Below are 25932 nucleotides of genomic sequence, written 5' to 3'. Positions count from 1 at the left end.
TCCCTTCCAGGTTTGCGGTGTTTGGGAGCCAAAATCAAGCTGTTTGGAAACCGAGGTACGACTGTACTTTTAATGAAAAGACGTCCACAAAATGGAATATGTGATCTTGGTGAGTCGGTGAGGATCACAGTGAGCCCTTGGGATCCGGTTGTTCGGGAGGAGGAGGAGGTTTGTTTGAAGAAGTCGCTTTTTCCTTGTGGGGGGCAGTGAAAAGAAAAAGAGGTCACGATTCTCAGAGGTCTCGCCTTGGGTTAGGCAGCCCCAAACTGGGCACCTTCCAGGTGTTTTTGCCTCCGACTCCCAGCCAAAAACATCTGGAGGGCACCAGGCTGGGGAAGCCTGGAGAGGGTGGGCTTTCCCTCCTCCCATAAACTTGCCAGCGAACAGGGAGGGGGCAGAGGTCTCTTGAAGCCCCACCATGACACCCGCTCCCCTCCCCTCAGACCTGGGCCTGTTCAGCACAAAGACGCTGGTGGATGCGAGCGGGGAGCACGCCGTCGAGGTTCGCACGCAGGTCCAGCAGCCCTCGGACGAAAACTGGGACCTCTCCGGGACGAAGCAGGTGTGGCCTTGCGAGAGCAGCCGCTCGCACACCACCATCGCCAAATACGCTCAGTACCAAGCGGCCTCCTTCCAGGAGTCCCTCCAGGTGAGAAGGCGGCAGGCGGGGGGGGCATCTCTCGGGGCCATTCCCCCCACCCCTACTGCCAGAGCCAGCCCAAGTCATTTTGCCGCTTGAGGCAAAGCGGAAAGGGGTGCCTGCCCCCTTGCTGCTGCTACCCGAGGCAGCTGGTGGCGGCCCAGGGAAACCCCAGAGGCTAATGGGTGGGCCAGCCCGCTCCTTAGGGAGATAGAGCAAGCCACCCTTTGGGCTGGGGAGGGGTCTCCGTATTCCTGCATTGTTAAGGTTGGCGGGTGAAGGTCTTTTTCTTCTCATTGGGTGCCCCAACTTGAATGCCTCTTCCTGGATGGCGTGGGGGGTTATTTGGGGGAGGGGGATTGGTGAGGATTCCCGATCTGACCTTTCTGTCTCTTGATGTAGGAAGACAAGGAGACAGATGACGAGGAAGCAGATGAGCCTGACAGCACCACCGAGGCGCCCCCGAGGTAGGAGGCCTTGCCAGAGCGTCCTTCCTTACCTTGCTTTACGTTTCCAATGGCATTTGCCGTTTTTGTTCATTTCGGGGAGTGAGGGGGCGGGGGGGGTGGATTTCTGCTGGAGGAATGGCTTTGCAACAGTTTGAAATGGAATGCAAATAAAAGAGGGCGTGAGTTGTGGGGCAGGGTCTGCCAGGCTGCTGCACCCCCAAAATGATTTAATCGGGTCATGTCATCCAGCCCCCTGCAATGCTTTATGAGTGAATTTTGAAGACTGAGCGGTGTGTAGAAGGCAGAGAGGGGTTACTACGCTTTTGGGATGGGGCGGTTCATAGATAAATTATTATTTCTTTGGGGCTGGATGGAGGGTTTCAATGGGCCATGGTGTGGGGAGGGGGGCAATTCCCTCCCATCTCTCTTATCTGCACCTTCTGCATCATAACTCTTCCTTTCTTGGCCTTTGCAGCAACCCGGACCAGAAACCGCACCACATTATCAAGTTTGGGACCAACATTGACCTCTCGGATGCCAAACGGTGAGAATTGTTGCTTTGCTCTTTAAAGGTAAAGGGGCCCCTGACCATCAGGTCCCGTCGTGTCCGACTCTGGGGTTGCGGCACTCATCTCGCTCTATAGGCCGAGGGAGCCGGCGTTTGTCCGCAGACAGTTTTTCCGGGTCATGTGGCCAGCATGACAAAGCTGCTTCTGGCGAACCAGAGCAGCGCACGGAAACGCCGTTTATCTTCCCGTCCCGCCGAAGCGGTCCCTATTTATCTACTTGCACTTTGATGTGCTTTCAAACTGCTAGGTGGGCAGGAGCTGGGACTGAGGAACGGGAGCTCACCCCGTTGCAGGGATTCGAACCGCCGACCTTCTGATCAGCAAGCCCTAGACTTTGTGGTTTAACCCACAGTGCCACCTGGGTCCCATAAAATGTAAGGCTGTTTCTGCCCGGTTTCGAACCAGGGAGAAGAGCTTTGCTCTTTAACTGCCTCCAATTCTACCCCCGCCTTTACACTGCGAAGTGCCAGGGTTGTTTTTCCTACAGGCAAACACACAATCCTTGTGTCTTATGACTGCAAGAAAACGAGGATCGTGATTTTATGGAATTGTAGAACCATAGATTTGTAGGCGTGCTATGGTCCATGGGGTCACGAAGAGTCGGACACAACTAAACAACAACAACAAGATTTGTAGAGTTGGAAGGGATCCCCAGGGTCATCTACTCTAACCGTCTGCAACGTAGATGTGCCCAATGTGGGGCTCGAACCTACAACCCTGAGATTAAAAGTCTTGTGCTCTCTCAATGACCTTGTTTTTTTGTGGCTCGTTGCTGCCCCTCTGTGGCCATAATTTTCCATTGCAGGCAGGAGACTTAATATTGCTCGTTGCTGCCCTTCTGTGGCCATAATTTGTCATTGCAGGCAGGAGACTTTCTTTGGCCATAATTTTCCATTGCAGGCAGGAGACTTAATATTGCTCATTGCTGCCCCCCTGTGGCCATAATTTGTCATTGCAGGCAGGAGACTTAATACAGTATTGCTCGTTGCTGCCCCTCTGTGGCCATAATTTTCCATTGCAGGCAGGAGACTTAATATTGCTCATTGCTGCCCCCCTGTGGCCATAATTTGTCATTGCAGGCAGGAGACTTAATACAGTATTGCTCGTTGCTGCACCTCTGTGGCCATAATTTTCCATTGCTGGCAGGAGACTTACCAGTAATATTGCTCGCTGCTGCCCCTCTGTGGCCATAATTTTCCATTGCAGACAGGAGACTTAATATTGCTCGTTGCTGCCCCTCTGTGGCCATAATTTGTCATTGCAGGCAGGAGACTTAATACAGTATTGCTCGTTGCTGCCCTTCTGTGGCCATAATTTGTCACTGCACGCAGGAGACTTAACATTGCTCATTGCTGCTGCTCTGTGGCCATAATTTGTCATTGCAGACATTAGAGCATTGCTCTTTGCTTGCCCCTCTGTGCCTTAATTTTCCATTGCAGGCATGAGACTTAACATTGCTCGTTGCTGATCCTCTGTGACCATAATTTGTCTTTGCAGGCAGGAGACTTAATATTTCTCGGTGCTGCCCCTCTGTGGCTATGCCCTAGATTTATTCTTTCTCTCTATTGTGATGCTCCATGCTGCCTCCCTGTGGTTGTATTTTGCCATTGCATTGTATGCCACCTTCTCACTGTAACAGAGCTCTTTGCTTTCCCTCCAGTTGTCATAACTGGTCTTTGCAGGTGAAGCTCCCCAACCCCGGCCCCTAGTCTCCACCCCAACCCCATTATTATTATTTGGTGGTTGTTACTAGATGGAAACATGATTGCTTCTCAGTGCTGCCCCCCAGTGGGCAACAAGATGTGCAAGATGTGTTTTCATTTTTAAACGGGCTCTCATTGAGATGGAGGGCAGCGAATAAATGCAAAGAATCAGTAAATGAATGCATATCAGTGTTATAATAAATATTTAGAAAGCAGTTTCCTAAAAACTAATCTTGATAGCCGTCGAATTGTGGAAGGGCCACCTCGTTCAACCGCCTGTGATGCAAGGAATCGCAGCTAAGCGCTCTCCCCTTAAATGCATCGCAGGTGGAAACCGCAGCTGCAGGAGCTTCTCAAGTTGCCAGCTTTCATGCGGGTCACGTCGACGGGGAACATGCTGAGTCAAGTGGGGCACACCATCCTGGGCATGAACACGGTGCAGCTGTACATGAAAGTGCCTGGCAGCCGCACACCAGGTAAGGCCACAAGCTGCGGCGATAGCCACTGGCTGGGTTGTTTGATTGATTGAGTGGTTTTATTTAGAGTATCTCTACCCCCCCCTTCAGCCGAAAAAGGTCTGCAGAGCACCTAACATACAACCCAAGGCAGCCCCTGCCTGCAGGCTTACGATCGGGGAAAAACACATGACACATAGGAGGAAAAGGATGGGGAGGGAAGAGGAAAGCCAAAACTCAGGCCCAGTTTCTGAATGGTCAGCTGCTAGCTTAGTTCAGGGATGTGAGCAAGCTTTCTGCTTCCCACCTCTCTAGCATGGCTGCCCCCAGATAATTATGAACGCGTACAGTGAGAGGCATGTGCTTGCTTTTGCCAGGCAATCTCATTTATATTAGGTCCAATTTGAGACAGACAAACTCTTATCTGCTCATCAACACAAAGATGCCTTTCTCTTTTCCGATCTTTCATACTTGAGGCTTGAAAACCACAACAATATTGTCCTAGGTATCCATTTCTTGCTCTCATTTTGGAAAATATATCTATCTATCCATAATTTGCAAATAAGCAAAAATAGTTTTGTTTTGATGCTGCACACTACATTGAAATGTTTAGGATTGTCCTCAAATCCTTCTGCCGCACTTGCCATACTCTAATGCCAGACCCTTTGAGAACCTCTGTTATAACTTGTGTCCTGTTGCCCCCCCCCCAAAAAAACACAACTTCTAGGGCACCAGGAGAACAACAACTTCTGCTCCGTGAACATCAACATCGGGCCGGGGGATTGCGAGTGGTTTGCTGTCCACGAGCATTACTGGCAGGACATCAGCGCCTTCTGTGAAAGGTGAGGGTCTTCAGAGCATGTCATTTCCCTGCTACTGTATAAATGTCATATATGCTTATGCAAGATGGAGAGATCGCTGGTACCAGGGGATCCCAACCTTTCGGGCCCCGTGTGGGTTTTTGAGCAAGAGCCATTGGTGTGCCCCCCCCCGGTCACTTCTCTCCCCCAGATAACCGCCCCAGAGGCATACAAAGGGAAAGCACACACACAACATGCACACTTTGCTTTTGGGAACTGAGCAGAAGTCAGGTCCAGTAAAATTAAGCTGAAAGCTTGAGGAGGAAGTGGCAAAGGAAGCCACTCTTGCAACTTCCTTCTTCAACTCTATGGTCTGTTCAGGGGGAGGAAAAGGTAACCCCTCTTGCCACCTCGTGACCCAAGAGTCAGTGTGGGTGGGTGCCCAGAGGCTTTGTGGGTCCCAGGAGAATACCTCGAGGATGCCGTTGCACCCATGGGTGCCATGTTGGGGGAGATGATTTGGGGGCTCGGTTCCTGGGATCGGGGGCACGAGAGCTGCTGCTGCATTGATTTGCCCACTTCTGTGGGGCCATCATAGGAGAACGTATTAATCATCAGGAGGGGAGGTCTTTCCCGGGGGGCTTCCCTCTTGCCTCGTCACTCCAACGCCCGCTTTCCCGCAGGCACGGTGTCGACTACCTGACCGGCTCGTGGTGGCCCGTCCTCGAGGACCTTTACCAGTCCAACATCCCCGTCTACCGCTTCATCCAGCGCCCCGGAGACCTTGTGTGGATCAACGCCGGGACGGTGCATTGGGTTCAGGCCACTGGGTGGTGTAATAACATCGCCTGGAACGTTGGCCCCCTGACAGGTAACTCAGCTGGATGGCCGAGGTCCCGAAAAGTGGGGCAGGGGGGGGGGAGTTGGAAAGGGGAAGCCGGTGCCCCACCAGCGCCCCACACTCTAAAGGGCAGGGTCATGCCCTGCTTCCATGACTCTATTACAGTGGTACCTCGGTTTAAGAAGAGTCCTGTTTACGAACAATTTGGTTTACAAACTCCGCAAAGCCGGAAGTAGTGTCCCAGCTTATGAACTTTATCTCGATCTAAGAACAGAAGCCGAATGGTGGAAGGGCACCGGCAGCGGGAGGCCTCATTAGGAAAAGTGTGCCTCATAGCTGCCAAGTCTCCCGTTTTCCCTGGGAAATCCCCGTTTTTCCAGCTGTTTCCCCGTTTATTCTAGCGCTGTGGCCATTTTGGAACTGATCAGAGCATGCTCAGAAGCGACTTTTGATGCTGCTCTGCCCAGTTCCAAAATGGCTGCAGTGCGACTTTTGGCGCGGCGGCCATTTTGGAACTGGGCAAAGCAGCATCAAAAGTCACTTCTGAGCATGCTCCGCCCAGTTCCAAAATGGCCGCAGCCGCTACTTCCGGTCTGCTATTTCCGGCCCGGTCCCTTATTTCTCTGACAGCAACTTGGCAGGTATGGTGTGCCTCAGTTTAAGAACGGTTTCGGTTTAAGAACTGACTTCCTGAACGGGTTTAGTTCGTAAACCAAGGTACCATTGTATTCCTCTCCAGTGTGGCGCCAACTACAGGTTGAAAGGGGCACTGCAGGAAAGGCAGGTGTGCTGCCATTGGTACTGATGGGGTTGGTGGGAGGTCGCATGGTAAGGAAGGGGGAGGTTGGACTTTTCAGCAGAAAGAATCTCATTGGTTCTCTGGGATCTTTGCTTCCTTCTCCCCTGCTTTCCTTTTAAAAATCAATTTTTTAAAAAAAGTCTCAGGGCCGTAGTGAAAACTTGCAACATTACACTTGTTGTTGTTTAGTCGTTTGGTCGTGTCCGACTCCGTGTGACCCCCTGGACCAGAGCACGCCAGGCACTCCTGTCTTGCACTGCCTCCCGCAGTTTGGTCAAACTCATGTTCGTAGCTTCGAGAACACTGTCCAACCATCTCGTCCTCTGTCGTCCCCTTCTCCTTGTGCCCTCAATCTTTCCCAACATCAGGGTCTTTTCCAGGGAGTCTTCTCATGAGGTGGCCAAAGTATTGGGGCCTCAGCTTCACGATCTGTCCTTCTAGGGAGCACTCAGGGCTGATTTCCTTCAGAATGGATAGGTTTGATCTTCTTGCAGTCCATGGGACTCTCAAGAGTCTCCTCCAGCACCATAATTCAAAAGCATCAATTCTTCGGCGATCAGCCTTCTTCATGGTCCAGCTCTCACTTCCATACATCACTACTGGGAAAACCATAGCTTTAACTATACGGACCTTTGTTGGCAAGGTGATGTCTCTGCTTTTTAAGATGCTGTCTAGGTTTGTCATTGCTTTTCTCCCAAGAAGCAGGCGTCTTTTAATTTCGTGACTGCTGTCACCATCTGCAGTGATCAAGGAGCCCAAGAAAGTAAAATCTCTCACTGCCTCCATTTCTTCCCCTTCTATTTGCCAGGAGGTGATGGGACCAGTGGCCATGATCTTGGTTTTTTTGATGTTGAGCTTCAGACCATATTTTGCGCTCTCCTCTTTCACCCTCATTAAAAGGTTCTTTAATTCCTCCTCGCTTTCTGCCATCAAGGTTGTGTCATCTGCATATCTGAGGTTGTTGATATTTCTTCCGGCAATCTTAATTCCGGCTTGGGATTCATCTAGTCCAGCCTTTTGCATGATGAATTCTGCATATACGTTCTGCAAATGGATCTAGGAAGATCCAAACAGAAAATTCACTCAGGTGAAGATTATTAAAAGTAGTAAGAACTGGAATCTGAAAAGCCAAGTTTCCTCCTCTGTGTGGATGATCCAGAGAAGAATCACAGAATTGCAGAGTTGGAAGGCCCCCCGAGGGTCATCTAGTCCAACCCCCTGCGATGCAGGAATATTTTGCCCAACGCAGGGCTCGAACCCACCATCCTGAGACTGTACTGACTGGGCACAAAAGGACATCTGAAAAGCTGCTAGTGTCGCAAAGAGATGAAGCTGAGATGGAGACAGGCATTTCTCTCTGTCCGCCAACATCCCAGAAACCTTTTTCCTGATTGCTAAATGGTTCTCTTTTAATTCCCCTCTTGCTCACAACTAAAGTCCCCCCCCCCATATTGGTACCCTGTTTCTCATATTTTAAGACATACCCATAAAATAAGCCATAGCAGGATTTTTAAGCATTCAAGGAATATAAGCCATACCCCGAAAATAAGACATAGTGATAGGCGCAGCAGCAATGCCAGCCGCGGCAGGAGAAGGAAAAAAATAAGACATCCCTTGAAAATAAGCCATAGTGTGTTTTTTTGAGGAAAAAATAAATATAAGACATGTCTTATAATATGAGAAACACGGTAAATGACAGGTCACGGGTTAAACACACAGAGAAACAGCTTTCCTTTGTTTTAGGGGTTAACGTGATCCCGAGCCTTGCTGGGCTACAGGGCCACTCACAAAGGACTAGCACCTTGTCTTACCTCAACTAAGGCCTTGTCAGCGCTCCTGCTTTTCACATACTCCAGACCAGGAAAAAAAAACCCACACCATACTGCTATTATTATTAATAACAATTTATTCATCCCCTTTCATGCAAGTGCCTCACAGCAATGAAAGTGGTTGAGAACAATTATTGTTGCTTAGTCGTTTAGTCGTGTCCGACTCTTCATGATCCCATGGACCAGAGCACGCCAGGCACTCCTGTCTTGTACTGCCTCCCGCAGTTTGGTCAAACTCATGTTTGTAGCTTTGAGGACACTGTCCAACCATCTCGTCCTCTGTCGTCCCCTTCTCCTTGTGCCCTCCATCTTTCCCAACATCAGGGTCTTTTCCAGGGAGTCTTCTCTTCTCATGAGGTGGCCAAAGTATTGGAGCCTCAGCTTCAGGATCTGTCCTTCCAGCGAGCGCTCAGAGCTGATTTCCTTCAGAATGGAGAGGTTTGATCTTCTTGCAGTCCATGGGACTCTCAAGAGTCTCCTCCAGCACCAGAATTCAAAAGCATCCATTCTTCGGCGATCAGCCTTCTTTATGGTCCAGCTCTCGCTTCCATACATCGCTACTGGGAAAACCATAGCTTCAACTATACGGACCTTTGTAGGCAAGGTGATATAATAATAATAATAATAATAATAATAATAATAATAATAATAATAATAATAATAATAATAATTTATTATTTATACCCCGCCCATCTGGCTGGGTTTCCCCAGCCACTCTGGGCGACTTCCAACAAAATATTAAACTACAATAATTGATCAAATATTAAAAGCTTCCCTAAGCAGTAGGCTTCTGAATCCTGGCAGGAGGGAAGAGGGCTCTTGTGCTCGGATCCTGCTTGCGGCCACCTTCTTCTTTTGCTGTGGGTGCATGTGACTTGGACACCCGCCCACGTCCTTCTGAAGACCCTCTCCCAGCTTCCATGACACGATCCTCTCCTTGCCTGGAGGGGCGTCCTCTTCCTTGCCCCCCCCCTGACCTCTTCCCTTTCCCTTGCAGCTTACCAATACCAGCTGGCGCTCGAGCGCTACGAATGGAACGAGGTGAAGAACGTCAAGTCCATCGTGCCCATGATCCACGTCTCCTGGAACGTGGCCCGTACTGTCAAGATCAGCGACCCCGACTTGTACAAAATGATCAAGTGAGGAGGGCCTTTGGTTCTTTCTCCCCCCCCCCCTGCAAATCCCCCAGACTTTCCTGGCCATGTCCTGCCTGCTTTTGCATCAGCACCCTGCCCCCCCACCGTTTCTCCTCAGGTGCACAAAAGTCTCTTGGCGGGGGACCAGATACAAGGGGTCCTCGGTGGGAAGGCACAGGGGGCCCTCTGCTGAAATGATGAGGACCCCAGCCTCATTTTGGTTGCAGGGGGGATCTCCGTCATTTGGTGGTGGGCGCAGGAAGTGTGTGTGTAATCTATAGAACAGATAAACAGGCAATAGGGACCCAGGTGGCACTGTGGGTTAAACCACAGAGTCTAGGGCTTGCTGATCAGAAGGTCGGCGGTTCGAATCCCTGCAACGGGGTGAGCTTCCGTTGCTCGGTCCCAGCTCCTGCCCACCTACCCTGTTTCTCCGAAAATAAGACATAGCCATAAAATAAGACATTCACAAAGTTTTATTCAGGATAACTTCCAGTAAATATCAACATCAGGACAAGGCCCTGTTTCGATGATTCTTCATCAGCGAGGTTTCTTAGGTCTAAGTTTGAAAAGCAAACATACTTGGTACACTTAGACCTAAGAAACCTCGCTGATGAAGAATCATCGAAACAGGGCCTTGTCCTGATGTTGATATTTACTGGAAGTTATCCTGAATAAAACTTTGTGAATATCTTTTGAAATTATCCTTTCTGGCCCGAGTTCTTGCAATTTTTCGTTTACTTCTGGACTTTACCAAGAACTCCAATTTCTACTGGAATAAAATAAGACATAGCAGGATTTTTAAGCATTCAAGGAATATAAGCCATACCCCGAAAATAAGCCATAGTGATAGGTAGTTTAACCTTGTAGGTTAAACTGAACCATTCTTAATAAAAAAAAGAGACATCCCCTGAAAATAAACCATTGTGTGTTTTTTTTAAGAAAAATAAATATAAGACGGTGTCTTATTTTCGGAGAAACACGGTAGCAGTTCGAAAGCACATCAAAAAAGTGCAAGTAGATAAATAGGGACCGCTCCGGCGGGAAGGTAAACGCCGTTTCCGTGCGCTGCTCTGGTTCGCCAGAAGCAGCTTTGTCAAGCTGGCCACATGACCCGGAAGCTGTCTGCGGACAAACGCCAGCTCCATCAGCCTATAGAGCGAGATGAGCGCCGCAACCCCAGAGTCGGACACGACTGGACCTGATGGTCAGGGGCCCCTTTACCTTTACCTAGAAATGTTGCATTACAAATAAGAGAAGTAGCCTTATGCATGTTGTCCCCTGCGCTGGTAAAGGAGTCAAGAGTTTGTCTGGGAAAAGAAACATGGATTTTGCAATAGCGGCTGGTGATGGTGTTGGCATCCGTCTGTCTCAACAGACAATGGAGTGCACTTCCAGGGGTGAAGTCCAACCGCGTGTTAGCAGCGGCACCAAAGTCACCTCCCCGGAGCACCAGCCTGGCCAGTGCGTCGCCGTGTAGGGACCTCCTGGGCTGCCCAAATTACGTTCCAACTCAGCGAGGAAGGCCTGCCCCACAAAAAATATTTATTATAGGAAAGGCAATACACAAATGATCATTGACACTTGCATTTGGGGAGGGAAAGGTTCCCTTTGACAAAATGTTTACGTACAGTGGTACCTCTACTTACAAATAACTCTACTTACGAATGGAGCTCCGTCCGCCATCTTGGATGCGGTTTAGATAGGATTTTTTCCTACTTACGAATTTTTAGATAGGGTTGCTTCGACTTACGATTTTTTTCTCCCAATGCATTCCTATGGGATTCGACTTACAATTTTTTTCGTCTTGCAAATGTGTGTTCGGAACGCATTAAATTCGTAAGTAAAGGTACCACTGTAATGTGAATTGATAGGATTTAGAGTTTGGATGTTGTTTCTTTCCTAAAAAAAAACTTTTTTAAAAATTTGTATTTATTTCTTAAATTTGTATACCACAATTCATCCATAAATCTCAGCGCTGCTCACAACATAAAGAGACAATACTAAAAAACAAAATGCATGATAAAAACAAGGGAAAAGAAACATGAATTTGAGTTGGTTATTGGGGGGGGGGGTGTCAAGGCTTGAGGCTTTTCCCACCCCTGAGCTCTTGCTGCCTTGCGTCCTTCCTTCCTTTAAGCTAAGAAAAAGGCTCTGCAATTTTTTGAGCTTCCAGTAGTTTTGGGCTAGCGAAAGAGCTCAGCCCCACCCCCAATTGGCCCGAGTCCCTGCCTGGATGTGTCATTTACCGTCTCTTCCGTGGCTACTGTTTAAATACAGATGCGATGTTTACTGCGCAGGCCCGGTAAAAGGCAAAGGTAAAGGGACCCCTGACCATCAGGTCCAGTTGTGACCAACTCTGGGGTTGCACGCTCATCTCACATTATTGGCCGAGGGAGCCGGCGTACAGCTTCTGGGTCATGTGGCTAGCATGACAAAGCCGCTTCTGGCAAACCAGAGCAGCACATGGAAACGCCGTTTACCTTCCCGCTGTAGCGGTTCCTATTTATCTACTTGCATTTTGACGTGCTTTCGAACTGCTAGGTTGGCAGGAGCTGGGACCAAGCAACGGGAGCTCACCCCGTCACAGGGATTCGAACCGCCGACCTTCTGATCAGCAAGCCCTAGGCTCTGTGGTTTAACCACAGCGCCACCTGGGTCCCTGCGCAGGCCCGGTAAAAACACCAAAATCGTGCCGTTTCTAACATGTGCAGCCTTAACACACATTGACCTTCGGGGGCAAGGCAAGATGCAATTAAATTAACAGAATCCCTTCGGGGGACTTTGCCCTCCCGCACCAACATCAATCTGTTGGCTGCTCCATCCGGCCGCATCCTGACCCCTGCCCTGTCTTCTCCTGCTCACAGGTACTGTCTGATGCAGTCCATCAAACACTGCCAGGTGCAGAGAGAGAGCCTCATCCGGTCCGGCAAGAAGATTGCTTACCAGGGCCGCGTGAAGGACGAGCCGGCCTACTACTGCAACGAATGTGACGTAAGCCTTTCTGCCTATCCTCGCTTTTCTCTCTCCCGCCACAGTGGCAACTCCACGGGGGTGAGGCTCCGTCCCTCTCTCAACTTCGCTTTCCTCCGGGGCGCTGCCCCTTCTCCACAGGTCCGCCACAGCGCCAGCAATGCAGGTGGCGCGCCCTGCTCCGAGACACCCCCCAAAATAAACCCCAGTACACTGGGCTTCCATGTCTGGCCCTCTCTGCAGTTCTGACTATGGGTATCTGAAGAAGTGTGCATGCACACGAAAGCTCATACCAAAATAAAAACTTAGTTGGTCTTTAAGGTGCTACTGAAGGATTTTTTTTATTATGGGGACAAGGTTTGCCTTCCGCATTCACGTTCTCTGAATAAACCCCAGTTCTTCTGGGCTTCCATGTCTGGCCCTCTCTGCAGTTCTGACTATGGGGACAAAGTTTGCCTTCCGCATTCACGTTCTCTGAAAGTTGACCCCCACGGAAGTGGCCATCTTTCCATTTTCGGCGATCCATTTCCTCTGAGCTCTTTGGCAGAGAGCGACCGGCAGGTCCTTCTAGCCTGTGACAGACTCTGTTCCCCCCCACCGCCACAGACTTTTATTTTTTGGAAAACAGTCCTTCCCCCTTTCACTGAAGTCAGGACCCACCTTAGGGCCTGGCAGGGTTTTCCTAGGCCTTTATGGTGTGAACAGTGTTTGATGAGGCCTGCTTGTCTTTAAAATACCTCCTGTACCCAACTCCAGTTTGAGGCCCCCGTGCCTCCTTCATGCCTGACGGCCCCTGAGGTTCCATAAAGGGGATTAGGAAGGTCGAAACAGTGAGTATGAAACGCGTGTCTTAAAAAAAGCTCTGTTGAAAAAGAAGCCTCCGGAAGGATCCAGAAGCGTATTGTGAAGTCGGACCTCGTGGCTCTTTGAAACTTCACCTCAAATCATGGCTGTCGGTCAAGAGTCTCAAACTAAGAAGTCTATGATGAAAACAGGAGGAAAATATAATTTTATACCTCCCCTCTCTGAAGGAGGGGAGAAGGACCCCAATGGAGGAAGCTGGACCCCAAGCAGAATTCTGGTGGCTGCGCCTCAAAAAGTCTCATTGTGCGGAGACAGGAGAGGTTTGGGAAACGGCAACCAAAATGATTAAGGGACTGGAGTATTTCCCCTACGGGGCTTCTTAGTTTACCGAAAAGATTATAGGTGTATAAAACAATGCCTGGTGCAGCTTAGGGGCCAGAGAGTGAAGCTGATCCTTGGAAGATTCGGGATAGATAGAAGAAAGAACATGCTTTTAAGTGCATCCTCAAACTGTGGAACTCCCTGCTGCAGGAGGCAGTGGTGGTTGCAAACCTGGAAGTCTCTGGAAGAGGATTAGACAAATTCATGGGAGATGAGGCTCTCAGCGGCTACTCACCTCGATGGCTGTGCTCTTATCTCCATTGTCTGAGGGAGCAAGAGTCCTAGCTGCTGGGAATTGCAGGGGACGGGTAGGATGCTAGGCTGAAATGAGCCTGATCCAGCCGCAAAGCTCCACTGGTGTTCTTGAAGGACCGCGTCCTGAGGTCTCAGGGTAGTCTGAGAGACAGCGCAGCTCAAGCAAGCGAAGAAGGAATGTCTGCTGTGCCATCTCAAAAGCGAGACGCCATCCCGACTGAAGCCAGGAAGCCGCCGTGACTGAGCCGTGAATTAGGGTGGAGGAAATTGCAGCCCCTTCCAGCCGGGGAGAAGGACCTCCCCAGCCGTGGAGCCCAGGACTCAGCTGTGGCGACTTGGGTTAAAAGAAACCATATAATCACAGAACGGTAGAGTTGGAGGGGACCCACACGGTCATCTAGTCCGACCCCCTGGGAAGTGGAAAGGATGCAGGGCTGGTTGTCGGCCGAGCCTCACAGGGAGAGAGGAAGTCAGCCGAGCAATGGCTTGAGGCACGAAATGCCTGAGGTGGAGGAAGAAGCCTCTGTTTCCAGAGTCCCACCCAACTCAAAACAGAATCCTGTGTTGGACCTCCTTTGTCCCCATCGCAAGGACACCTATCCCAGAGTCCTGCCAGGTGATGCAGGGCAGAGCATCCTTTGAAGATGCCAAGATTTGGGGATCTCTCCCTGTCGCTCCGGCGAGGCCTGATCAACGGCCTTCTTTTCCAAGATGCACCAGAGAAGGACACTCAGCAATAGGTTGCGTTTCGGGCATGTGACGTTAGCCAAGTGCACCGAGCTCAGTCCGTCCCCCCCCCCCCCCCATTTTGGTGGAGAAGAAATAAAACTCCTTTCCCCCTTGGTTCTGTGTCGGCGTCATTCTCTGGGTACCACACACTTCTGCCCCTCTTTCCAGCAAGAAAGCCTCACCCCGTGGCAAAGGAAGCTGCCGCAAGCTTTGTGTTTCGCTCTCTTCTTTCGCCGCAGCAGCAGCCAAGGGGGCTCCTGTTGCCCGCCTTGAGCCACGGCTGACGTTCTCTGCCAGTGGCAGGGATGGGCTTGGGCAACGCCCGCCCCGCCCTTTCCGGAAGGGAGGGTTTTAACCTGTAAACACAAAAGGCTTGCCCTTCTCAATGTCTTTGCCTCGAGTGTGACTGCAGTGCTGGGAGAGATCCTTGCTTCAACGCTAGAAACCATGGCAGGCTGGCATTTATGCTTTCGTTGGTGGCCGTTGTTAACTGCTAACAAAAGTGGAAGGCAGGGGAGGGCGGGGGGGGAGAGTAAGGCCTGGGAAACTCTTCTCCCAACGAAGGTGCGTCGATTATGTCGGGGAGGTATTTAAAGGAAGAGCAGAACTTCTTGGTTTGGATTTTGGAATGCAGCGGGAGGAGGAGATCTGCTGTGCAATTAAAGGGGATCTAGTAGCTGAGGGCGTGGGGAGCAGACCTGGGGGGAATTTGGAGGGGTTATAGGTGGGGCTGAGCGCCAAGCCTCTTGGAGCCTTAGGGGACTATTATCTGCTTAGTGTGATTAGAGGCAGAGGTGAGAAGGAAAGCCTTTAACTGGCTTTCCACGGTTACCCAGCACAGGTTGACCAGGGGGGGTTGGATACAAAGGCTACATCCCGTTGCGACGGCCGCTGATTCCCCGTGTGCTCCCCACAGGTGGAGGTCTTCAACGTTCTTTTCGTGACGAGCGAAAACGGAGGCAAAAACACGTACCTGGTGCACTGTGAGGCCTGTGCCCGCAAACGGAGCTCCTCTCTCCACGGCGTGGTGGTGCTTGAGCAGTACAAGACAGAAGAGCTGATAAACATCTACGACAGCTTCACCCTGGTGAGTATGTGCCTGGGGAAGGAGGAGAGGCAGGCCCCCCATGGGCGAGGAGGAGCTGCCAGGTGCCCTCAGCTCCCCCAGCCCCGCACACCCCTCACTAGGGGCCTGGAAACGATGCCTTATGAGGAACGGCTTAGGGAGCTGGGTATGTTTAGCCTGGAGAAGAGAAGGTTAAGGGGGGATATGATAGCCATGTTCAAATATATAAAAGGGTGTCATATAGAGGAGGGAGAAAGATTGTTATCTGCTGCTCCAGAGAAGCGGACATGGAGCAATGGATTCAAGCTACAAGAAAGAAGATTCCACCTAAACATTAGGAAGAACTTCCTGACAGTAAGAGCTGTTCGGCAGTGGAATTTGCTACCAAGGAGTGTGGTGGAGTCTCCTTCTTTGGAGGTCTTTAAAGCAGAGGCTTGACAGCCATATGTCAAGAATGCTTTGATGGTGTTTCCTGCTTGGCAGGGGGTTGGACTGGATGGCCCTTGTGGTCTCTTCCAACTCTATGATTCTATTTATTTCCTGGCCTAGTGGCAGAAAAGGGAAACGTCACCAAGGCTCTTCAAGGCACTTCAGAGCCGTTCAATCAACTCTAGTCTCCTCCCAAAGTGGCTCTCTGAGGATTACGGGTTGTTGTTAATTATATTTAAGAGATCTGAAAAATGTAAACTGGATACAACACAAAACCCCAGTTTCTGTTAGCAGTGAAGTCATTTCTACCAAGTCTCTCCCCCCCCCCACCCTCCCCCAGTAACCATAAAACTCATGGGCATTCAACAAAGCTGAATGTTAGAAGATTCAGGACAGATAAAAGAACGTCCTTCATAAAGCGTATAGTTAACCGATGGAACTCCCTCCAGCAGGAAGCAGGGTTTTTAAAAGAGGAATAAACGAACACATGAAGGAGAGGGGAATTCATGGCTTGCAGCCCCAATGCCTATGCTGTGTCTCCACAGTTGGAGGCAAGGCCTCCGAATGCCAGTGGGGAGAGGGCTCTTGTGCTGGGATCCTGCCTGTGGGTTTCCCATAATGGGCATCTGATTGGCCAGTCTGAGAACAGGATGCTGGGCTAGGCTCTGCTTCTGTTCCCTTGTTGGCGTCGCCCAGGATGAGCTGGGGGAATCGGGCTGAAGAAATAGCAGGAGAAAGAATCAGGATTCATAGAATCATAGAGTTGGAAGAGACCACAAGGGCCATCCAGTCCAACCCCCTGCCAAGCAGGAAAGGGGACTGTAACAGATTGGAGAACTGGACGCAAACTAGCACAATGCATGTCAACAGGGACAAATGCCAGGTTCTGCAGTTAGGCAGGTATAACCAGGTGCACAAACTTAGCGTGGATGCGAGGGACACCTGGCACGACAGCAGTGCTTGTTAAAAAAGTATATAGGTGTCTTGAGCCGACCACAATTTTAACACGACGCAGCAGCAAAAGCAGCTCATCTGATTATAGGCTGCATCAACAGGTCAAGGAAAGCGGTAAAGGTACCTCTGAGTGTTAGGTCCAGTCGCGGATGACTCTGGGGTTGCGGCGCTCATCTCGCTCTATAGGCCGAGGGAGCCAGCGTTTGTCCGCAGTTTTTCCGGGTCATGTGACCAGCAGGACTAAGCCGCTTCTGGCAAACCAGAGCAGCGCACGGAAACGCCGTTTACCTTCCCGCTGGAGCGGTACCTATTTATCTACTTGCACTTGATGTGCTTTCAAACTGCTAGGTGGGCAGGAGAAGGGACCGGGCAACGGGAGCTCACCCCGTCGTGGGGATTCGAACTGCCGACCTTCCGATCGGCAAGCCCTAGGCTCTGTGGTTTAGACCACGGGTCAGACCCCCACCTGGAAACTGTGTCTGATTCTGGGCACCCCGGTTTAAAAAGGATTTTGACAAGAGGAGGGCGACCAAGACTGGTCTAGGAGCGGTTGAGGGAGTGGGGCACGTTTAGCCTGGGAAGTGGGAGTTAGGATAGCCACCTTCAAATATCGGAAGGGCTGTCACATAGAGGACGGATTCCTTAATTGCTGCAGGGGGTTGGACTAGATGACCCTCAGGGGTTCCTTCCAACTCTACGGTGCTACGATTTGGAAGACGGGCTGCTAATAATGATAGGCTTTTTTTCTCCCATTTTCTCCTGCAGTCTGCGCCGCCCAGTTCCAGATGAGCCATACCACGCCTGGACACGGATGTCTGGGCCGTCTCTACACGCTAGCTCGCCCCCCCCCCCCGCTCGCCATGCGCGTGGGGAGGGGGGGTTGCTATGTTCTGCCCTCCGCCCTCTCCCTCCAATAGCAGCTGAGCCTCTGATCTCCGCCCGCCCTTCTCAACTCAAACCTGCCCTGACCCCAGGGGGGCAGATAGCAGAAGCGCCGTGACCTTGGGGCGTTCTCCTGACGGACCCCTTTTCTAATTTATTCTCCAGAACGAACCTTTTCTCGTTTTTGGTTGTTGTTTTTTTTCCTGGGTGGTGCTGATTTTGTATTAAAAAAAGCAGGAAGAAAAACCCTGAACTTTAAAAAAAAAAAAACTCTGAAGAGCAAATGGAATGGAGCAGCGAAATCGATGGTGGACAATGGCGAAATTCCACCGTGCCTCATGGACAAGAATTGGGGTGCGATGGTTTTGGGAACTGCTACGAACAGATCGAGAGGGGGGCGGAAGCGTTCCCTTCTTCTCAAGAGCATTAATTTCCGTCTCGCCGGGATGCAAAGCCAGTGAGCGGAAAACGAGAGAGAGAAAAAGAGAGACTGCTGTCAAAATTTGGGGGTGCCTGGTTTTGTTTTGTTTTGTTTCCTTTCGATGACGTTTTTCTTGGCAGAAATTTAACGGGGGGAAAAGAGAGAGAGACGAGTTTCGGAAATGGAAGCAAGCAAAAAAGAAAAATTAATACGGGTTTCTTAACACAGGACTTTTATGGGTTTAGTTCTCTCTGGGTGAACTTCTCATCGGGATAGGGCGGGGCGGGGGGGAGAGTGTACATTGATTTATATATATTGGTGGGGAGGGGCCGGGGAGGGGTGGCGAATTTTTCCCCCGCGTGTGGTTTTTAATTATTCTGATGAACATTTTGATTTCTTACATCCTTTTATATATATATTATATATATATATAAATATAAGAAGGAAAAAAAATTCCTGGTTTGTATTAGAAACTGCTTTTAAAAAACAAAATACAGAAAACGAGACAAAAAATATATAAAAAATATACGAGAATTTTTGCGCGAGGAGCAAGCAGGACGGAGGACGTCCTCGTGCGAAAGGAGATTGGGATATGGTGGAAATGATAACCCCGTGCGGAGGGAGTGGGGCTCGCCCCAAATCAGACACACGGGTAGATGGGAGATTTTTTTTTTCCTTTTTCACAAAAGTGAGGGGGGGAGCTGATTTCTCCCCCCCCCAAAAATCCCTAGTTGTTGCCATTGCCCTCCCCAATTCCCTATGCCATTTTTTTGTGGGGGGCAGGGGGTGGGGTGCGGTTGGCAATCTAACAAGGACCCCTTAACTCTGCCCTCTGCCTGCCTAGCTATGGCTAACCCTTAACTCTGTCCCTTAACGCTTCCTCTTCAGCTGATAAAATCCGTTTAACCTTAACTCAATATATATATATATATATATATAGATATATTCCTTGGCTGAATTCATTGCCCCCCCTTCCTCCTCTTCCCCCTCCTCCAATTCTCTGCCCTTTTGGCTCTACAGTTAATACTCCCTGGTCCATTTGAAAAAGAAGAAGGCAGAAACGTCTCAGATTTGGGGTCATTTTTCTTTTTTAAAAAAATTGTACCTCCATGCCTCAAAAAAATTGTTTTGCAGTTTGTAAATGTTCTTTCTCTTTCTCTCTTTTTTAATTTATACGTCTCTCCTTTTTTTTTTTTTGGTAATGATCTCTCTATTTATTGGTCCTCTTGGGGTTTGATCCAGCCTCTTCTTTTTTAAAAAAACTTTTTACAATGATGTTGTACCTGTTTCTTTTAAAAAAAAAGTGTCTCCTTTTGTTGTTCCAGGTTTTTTTTGTTTTTTGGCTTCTTTCTGGAATTTTTTATTGAATTACTTACATGTTCTTTCGGGATTTTTTTTCCTGTCTGTTGATATTTTTCCTTGACATGGTGCTCTGTTTTCTCATGGGGGTCAGGTGGGGGGGGTGTTTGGAGTGGGGAAACAAAAGCCTGATCCTGGTTCATCTGTTGATTGCCCTTCCCTTCCCCCCCCCTTAAATGGAAGAATCTCACCCCACCCTGCAGAAGGAAGAAAATCTCTTCCTTCCTCCTGAAAAAAACCTGCACTTTTTTTAGTTCCAGATTCCCCCACCCACCCACCCTCACCAATCACAAACACACACACACTGAAACAAAGCAGATGAACAATCTCGCTTCTCTGAGAAAACTCACTCTCACGTAAAAATTGATTCTTATCGTACTGTAGGGGACAAGGAGAAAGCAAATCTTATTTTGTAAATGTAAAATAAATAAATAATTAAATTAACTCACAGAGATAAAAAAAAAAAGAAACCGGTCGACTTCTGTCTTCCTTCATTTCTCCCGTCCTGGATATACGAAAAGCTGGCATTTGGTGTGCTCGAGACATCAAATCTCTGCCCTGTCATTAAAACAAGCCTCTCTCTCTTTCTTTGGTTTTCTCATCGTTTGGGGAAGGGCGGAATGTTTTTTACTAGGAAAGGTACGCGATATAAAGCCGCCGTTCTTGTCCCAGTTAAGCAACAGGAACTTGCTCCCACAGGAAGCAGTGGTGGAGGGATTTAAAAGCGAATTTGCGGAGGAGAGGGCTATTGATGGCTACTCTCTGCATCCTCAATTGGTGGACATTGTTTTTCTTCAGTACGGCTCCTGCGGCAAACCAATGGTGCCCTCTCGCTCTGAGCACCAAGGTGCCACGAACCAGCATCCCAATGCCACACGGAACTTTCTCCTGCAAAAGCCCCTCTTGAGACAAAACAGGAAGGCCACAGCTCTTGCACAGCGCCTGTTCATTTCAAAGGTGCTTGTGCAGGAGATGGACTTTGCGTTGCTGCCTCCCATCCCTGGGTCAAATCTGCCTTTTTATTGGCATCCCCCACCGTCTTGGCTGTGTTTACGATTTGTGCATCAAATCTCCCCCCCCCTCCTTTTACAAGCATGGTCTGGGCCTGGGACTTAGCAGGCATGGACCACAAAGGGGGGGGGGGGAAGGCATATATGGGGGTGGGTGGATCTCTGGAAAGAGAAACATCCCAGGAATTTGAGCCCAGGGAGACCCCTTCCCCCCCTCCCCACCCTCTGGGAACGGTGCAACAAGCCAAGCATCCCTTGGTTGGACCAGTTTGGGAGGTGGTTGGGGTGGAGGGAGTTGGTGGTGGCTTGTGTTTGATGGGCACTTGCCTGTGTGTGTGTGTGTGTGTGTGTGTGTGTGTCTGCATTCCTACGTTATCCAGGAGAGGTGGAGGCTGGCCTGGCAGCTGAAAAGGGGGTGGAGATGGATGGGGGAAGCCTATAAAGGATGCGAGATAATTTGTTGAGCCGAGCAGCAAGGCAGGAGCGTCTCTGCTTGGAACGGCGTTGCAAGAGTTAGGGACCCGCAGCCTGAGATGATGGGCCTGGACACTCGCTCGCAGAAAGCCGTGTCAGGGTCCCTGGAGCATGAGAGCGGGGCGGGGGTCTCCCCGCTGCCGCCCCCTCCCTATGGTGGGGAAGGGGCCTTGGAGCTGCGGGGGTCTCTGGACTGCTGGGCATGTGCCGTGCTAGTCACCGTCCAGAACCTGCTGGTCGGGAGCCTCAACGTCCTCTTCGTGGGGGTCATATTTGGGCTGATCCTGCTCCCGGCTGGGGTGCTGCTGGGGTTCGGGTTCCTGTGCCATTCCAAGGTAGGTGGTCCTTGTTTTACTGTGGCACCCCCCCTCCCACCGATATCCCACAGCACCTTTGGGGACCTTTGCAAATCAGGACCAGGCAGGGAGCTGTGGGTCGGAAATGAGGACGTTGGCAGGACCGAACTGGAGTGTAAACTATGTAACCCCCCAAAAATACTCTTCAAAATAATAGCCATGGGGTGAGAGAATGAGGCTTTGCGTAGTAGATGTGGGGGCTTTTTTCCAGGGTTGGGGTGAAGGCCAGTCTGGACAGAGGTGCCTTTCTCAGGACACAATTTGGGTTGTAGCTTAATCCAGGCCGTATTTTTCAATGGGCAAACCCAGCCTTGGAGCATTGGGTGGCAGCGGCGGGGGGGGGGGGTGTTATGCCCTCTGCACAAGCTCTCAGGTACTCTTCCTCGCGCACATCCCAAACAACCCCCCAACCAGACCTAGGGGAGAGAGACTTCCAGGCCAGATCTGTAATCTTTTGTTCTTAATTCCATTCCAAACTTTAAAGTTTCAGAGCATAGGCTTAACTGCAAAGGCTTGTAGTCTTCCGCAGTGTTTCCAGCTCCTGGGCTTGTGAAATCCTGGCAAAATGTTCTCGGCGTGACCTCGGGCGGAAAAAGCAACACTTTTTGCAGCTCCAAAGCAGGTTTGCCGCATCCTGAATACTCTTTCCTTCCCTCCTCCCTGCAGTTAGGAATTGTGCTAAAACTGAACGGGGCTTGACCTTCTTTATCCTGGCTAAGAATTTTTTTTCCAAGAAAGGCTCCACCTGAATGCTGACAGACCCACTGCCAACTGTCCTTGCTAGCTGGAGCTGATGGGACCTGGAGCCCAGCAGTCTGGGGGGCTCCACGTCCCCCCTCCCCACTTCTGCTCTGCCTGCTTCCAGAGTTGGTGGTCAACTCTTCTCCCCATTTTGCTTCAGTTCTCTTCCCCGACTTGCCACTGGCCCAAAGTCTGTTGGTTAACTTCTTTCCTTACTCTAGATTGTGTGTTGCTGCAGGGACCCATTTTACAGATCGGGAATACTGAGGCTCGGAGAGAGAGGTGACTTGCCCGCAGTCACAGGCACAAGCCTCTCTGCTCCACCTTCTCCATGGAGCTCAATGGGCCAGAGTGGCCAAGCTGAATTTAGGAACCGGTCTCTTACAGGGCAGAGATTCCCTCTTCCATTTCCAACCATCCCTGCTGGGTTTCCACATTTTTACATTTGTAAGATCTTTGCCAACATCTTTTCTAGATTTCAGGAAAGATCTCCTTCATGCCTATGTGCATGGCACATAAAACGCATCTGCCCTTTGTAAAAAGATAAAAGGCCTGGAATTTGGTCTGCCTTTCCAGAGGCAGGGACCAGGCTTCCTTCACCCGCCCCAGGACTGGCCTGGCAGATGCATGAGCTCCGGGGTGGTCTTCCCTAAGGGAGCATTTAAGGGGGGGGGGAGGCAACACTGGAATGCTTTTGGATTAAACCTCTCTCGTGGTGGGCTTTGGGAGATTGCAGGGGGATATCCTCTTTCCAGTCTCCTGGAACGTGTCATGTGGCTCTGCTCATTTCCAGCGCTGCAGGGTTTTTTTTATTTTTATTTTTTTGCCCTGGAGATTGCCTTTTTGCCCAAGATATGTGTGGCACATCTGAGAGGGAGCATCGCACGCTCCTCACTTACACAACACACACACACACCAAGGTGTTTCGTAGTCCCCGAAGCCGCCCTAGTTCCTTTGAGGCAGAAGCTAAATGGGCACGCCGTGCATTTAGAACACATTGCTATTATTTATTAAATTTGCTTAGTCGCTTTATCTTGCAACCCAAAGGGACTTGGACTTACACACACACACACACACACACACACACACACACACACACACACACACGGTTCCTGGGAACTAGTTTGCTAAGGGTGCTGGGAATTGAAGTTCTGCGAGAGATAAACTACAGTTCCCTTCCCAGGATTATTTGGATGGGAATAACGGACCCAGGAGGCGCTGTGGGTTAAACCACTGAGCCTAGGGCTTGCTGATCAGAAGGTCGGCGGTTTGAATCCCTGCGACGGGGTGAGCTCCCGTTGCTCGGTCCCAGCTCCTGCCCACCTAGCAGTTCGAAAGCACATCAAAGTGCAAGTAGATAAATGGGGACCGCTCCGGCAGGAAGGTAAACGGGGTTTCCGTGCGCTGCTCTGGTTCGCCAGAAGAAGCTTTGTCATGCTGGCCACATGACCCGGAAGCTGTCTGCGGACAAACACTGGCTCCCTCGGCCTATAGAGCGAGATGAGCGCCGCAACGCCAGAGTCGGACACAACTGGACCTGATGGTCAGGGGCCCCTTTAACGTGCTAATAGTGTGTTGGTAGCCTGATAACCCAGTTGCCCGAAGTGCTTGCCTTGCCCCCCTCAGGGCAGAGTCAGCCCTACCTCAAATTGGGTGGCCTGCCCAAGGGCTGGGAGACACATTCAGCTTAAAAGTTCCTTCATGGGGGGAGGGGGGGGAGAGGAAACTCAATTAAAACACTCCACTATTAAAAACATCTAGCACCTCGGTGTAAAAAGGATCTCAGCCAGCCATGCTTAGCTCATTTTTGGCTTGCAAAGTGTTTTTATAAATTCGATTGCTTCGCTTGCCCAGCCTCTACCACCTCGGGACTCTACCACCTCGCTCTGCTGCCCACCTCGGCCAGGAGGTGCTTGCATGCCCAAACTGGCCCACACAGGGACCCGAGTGTGACCAGGAGAGCAGTCTAACCCTCCAGCTGATGAGCTCAGCACCCCCCACCCCCCACCCCAAATGAAAGAAGTGGTCAATAGGGAGGGAGGCGAGGATTCAGTGGGGCTCTGGGTCCAGACGTCCCGCTCTGTATGCCGTGACAAAAACCAGATGCCAGGGTCAGGGCCTTTGATAACCTTGTGGGGGCTGAGATGCGCATTCCAGGCATGGATGTGTGGGTCTCCGTAGCCCACCCTGAAATTTGGGGAGGGGGCTGGTTGTTCAGAAAGAAGCCAGCTCCCTTTCCCTCATCTCTGCCCCCCTCTATCCTCCTCCAGGCTTCTCGGGGGCATCTGGTTGGCCACTGTGAGATCAGGACGCTGGATGAGACAGGCCTTTGGCCTGATCCTGCAAATGTAGGCAGCATGGGTTGGTGTGAACAGTGGCCCTCCCAGCTTGCTCATGCAGGGTCTTCGTTTTGCTGCTGTTTAGTCGTGTCCGACTCTTCGTGACGCCATGGACCAGAGCACGCCAGGCACTCCTGTTTTCCACTGCCTCCCGCAGTTTGGTCAAACTCATGTTGGTGGCTTCGAGGACACTGTCCAACCATCTCGTCCTCTGTCATCCCCTTCTCCTTGTGCCGTCCATCTTTCCCAACATCAGGGTCTTTTCCAGGGAGTCTTCTCTTCTCATGAGGTGGCCAAAGTATTGGAGCCTCAGCTTCACGATCTGTCCTTCCAGTGAGCACTCAGGGCTGATTTCCTTCAGAATGGATTGGTTTGATCTTCTTGCAGTCCATGGGACTCTCAAGAGTCTCCTCCAGCACCATAATTCAAAAGCATCAATTCTTCGGCGATCAGCCTTCTTTATGGTCCAGCTCTCACTTCCATACACCACTACTGGGAAAACCATAGCTCTAACTATACGGACCTTTGCTGGCAAGGTGATGTCTCTGCTTTTTAAGATGCTGTCTAGGTTTGTCATTGCTTTTCTCCCCAAAAGCAGGCGTCTTTTAATTTCGCGACTGCTTCGTGTCTTCGTTTTATGGGGTAGTAAATCCACTTCCTTCCCCCCTGTTTTCACCACCATTCCTCCAGCCCCACCTGGCTTTTATGGTCAGATTTGGAAGAGATGCCCTCTTTTGCTTGTATCACAGCATCCTTGGTTGGCAACTACGGAGGTTTGTGACCTCCTCCATCAAGCATGCCCACACCCTGGACCGCAGGAGGGAGAGAATGCCCTTCAGGTCCCGCTGAAGAGTTTCGCCACAAGCATCCGGTCAGCCACTGTGAGAACAGGCTGCTGACCAGATGGGCCACAGCCCTGATTCCAGCAAGCTTCTTCTGATGGCCTCTGACCCCTAACCTGTGCTTTCTCTCCCTCTCTCCCTGCAGTTCTTACACACCCAGGAGCCTTACTGCACGACCCACCTGAACGACGCTTCCTCTGTGGCGCTCCTGGTGGTGGGCTTCACCCTTCTGGTGCCCCTCCTGGTCTTGGCGCTGGCTGCCTACTGCCGCCTGGCCCGCAGGCTCCAGCTGGGCTACTGCCTTGTCCCCTACAGCAAGGCCGTCTACAAGAACCTGCCTGCGTCCCATTACCACAGCTCCGGCTGCTGCTGCAGCCAGGATTTCGAGCCAGTGGAGAAAGTCTGGGTTTGAGGGGGGAGGGGGCGGTTTTTGGGACTGGGAGTGGGTGGGATTGGGTGGGGAGGGCACAGGTCATCAACAGCAAGATCCGGATACACAAGCTTGAGGGAACGCGCTTGTCTCAGCCCAGCAGCAAAAGTGGGATACGTCGCTGCAGTGAGATGTGCAATGGGGCATCAGGCTCTCACCGAGCACAGGACTGTTGCAAATGGAGAGGTGCAAAATCCCATCAGAGGCAAGGCTGTCGTTCCTGCATTGCAGCGGGGTGGACTAGGGCACTCTTGGGGGTCCCTTTC

The 25932-nt window shown here is 50.7% G+C and overlaps 2 protein-coding genes across 9 annotated transcripts in view; both read left to right on the top strand.

Moving 5' to 3' along the window:
• The window catches only part of KDM6B (lysine demethylase 6B), a 98462-nt gene extending 79145 nt beyond the window's left edge, over positions 1 to 19317 (top strand). For 7 of the 8 annotated variants that reach the window (XM_060281900.1, XM_060281894.1, XM_060281895.1 and 4 more), the window contains 8 exons: positions 444 to 649; positions 1043 to 1107; positions 1565 to 1633; positions 3689 to 3837; positions 4544 to 4658; positions 5300 to 5487; positions 9083 to 9224; positions 12089 to 14781. In XM_060281900.1, the coding sequence (XP_060137883.1) occupies positions 444 to 649; positions 1043 to 1107; positions 1565 to 1633; positions 3689 to 3837; positions 4544 to 4658; positions 5300 to 5487; positions 9083 to 9224; positions 12089 to 12443 (1289 nt within the window). In that variant the 3' untranslated portion in view covers positions 12444 to 14781. Of the gene's footprint in view, positions 1 to 443; positions 650 to 1042; positions 1108 to 1564; positions 1634 to 3688; positions 3838 to 4543; positions 4659 to 5299; positions 5488 to 9082; positions 9225 to 12088; positions 14782 to 15279; positions 15451 to 17577 lie in introns of those variants that run through there. The other variant, XM_060281901.1, reaches the window with a different exon arrangement.
• A 144-nt stretch (positions 19318 to 19461) lies between these two features.
• Positions 19462 to 25650, top strand: TMEM88 (transmembrane protein 88). Its single transcript, XM_035135815.2, has 2 exons — positions 19462 to 21293; positions 25382 to 25650. The coding sequence occupies exons 1-2, from the start codon at positions 21018 to 21020 to the stop codon at positions 25646 to 25648; spliced, it is 543 nt and encodes a 180-aa protein (XP_034991706.1). The 5' UTR covers positions 19462 to 21017; the 3' UTR covers positions 25649 to 25650.
• Positions 25651 to 25932: the final 282 nt, after the last annotated feature.

The sequence above is a fragment of the Zootoca vivipara genome, chromosome 13 (assembly GCF_963506605.1).
Source record: "Zootoca vivipara chromosome 13, rZooViv1.1, whole genome shotgun sequence".
NCBI lineage: Eukaryota > Metazoa > Chordata > Lepidosauria > Squamata > Lacertidae > Zootoca > Zootoca vivipara.
Note: the sequence above shows the minus strand (reverse complement) of the source record. Positions and strands in the feature narration are given on the sequence as shown.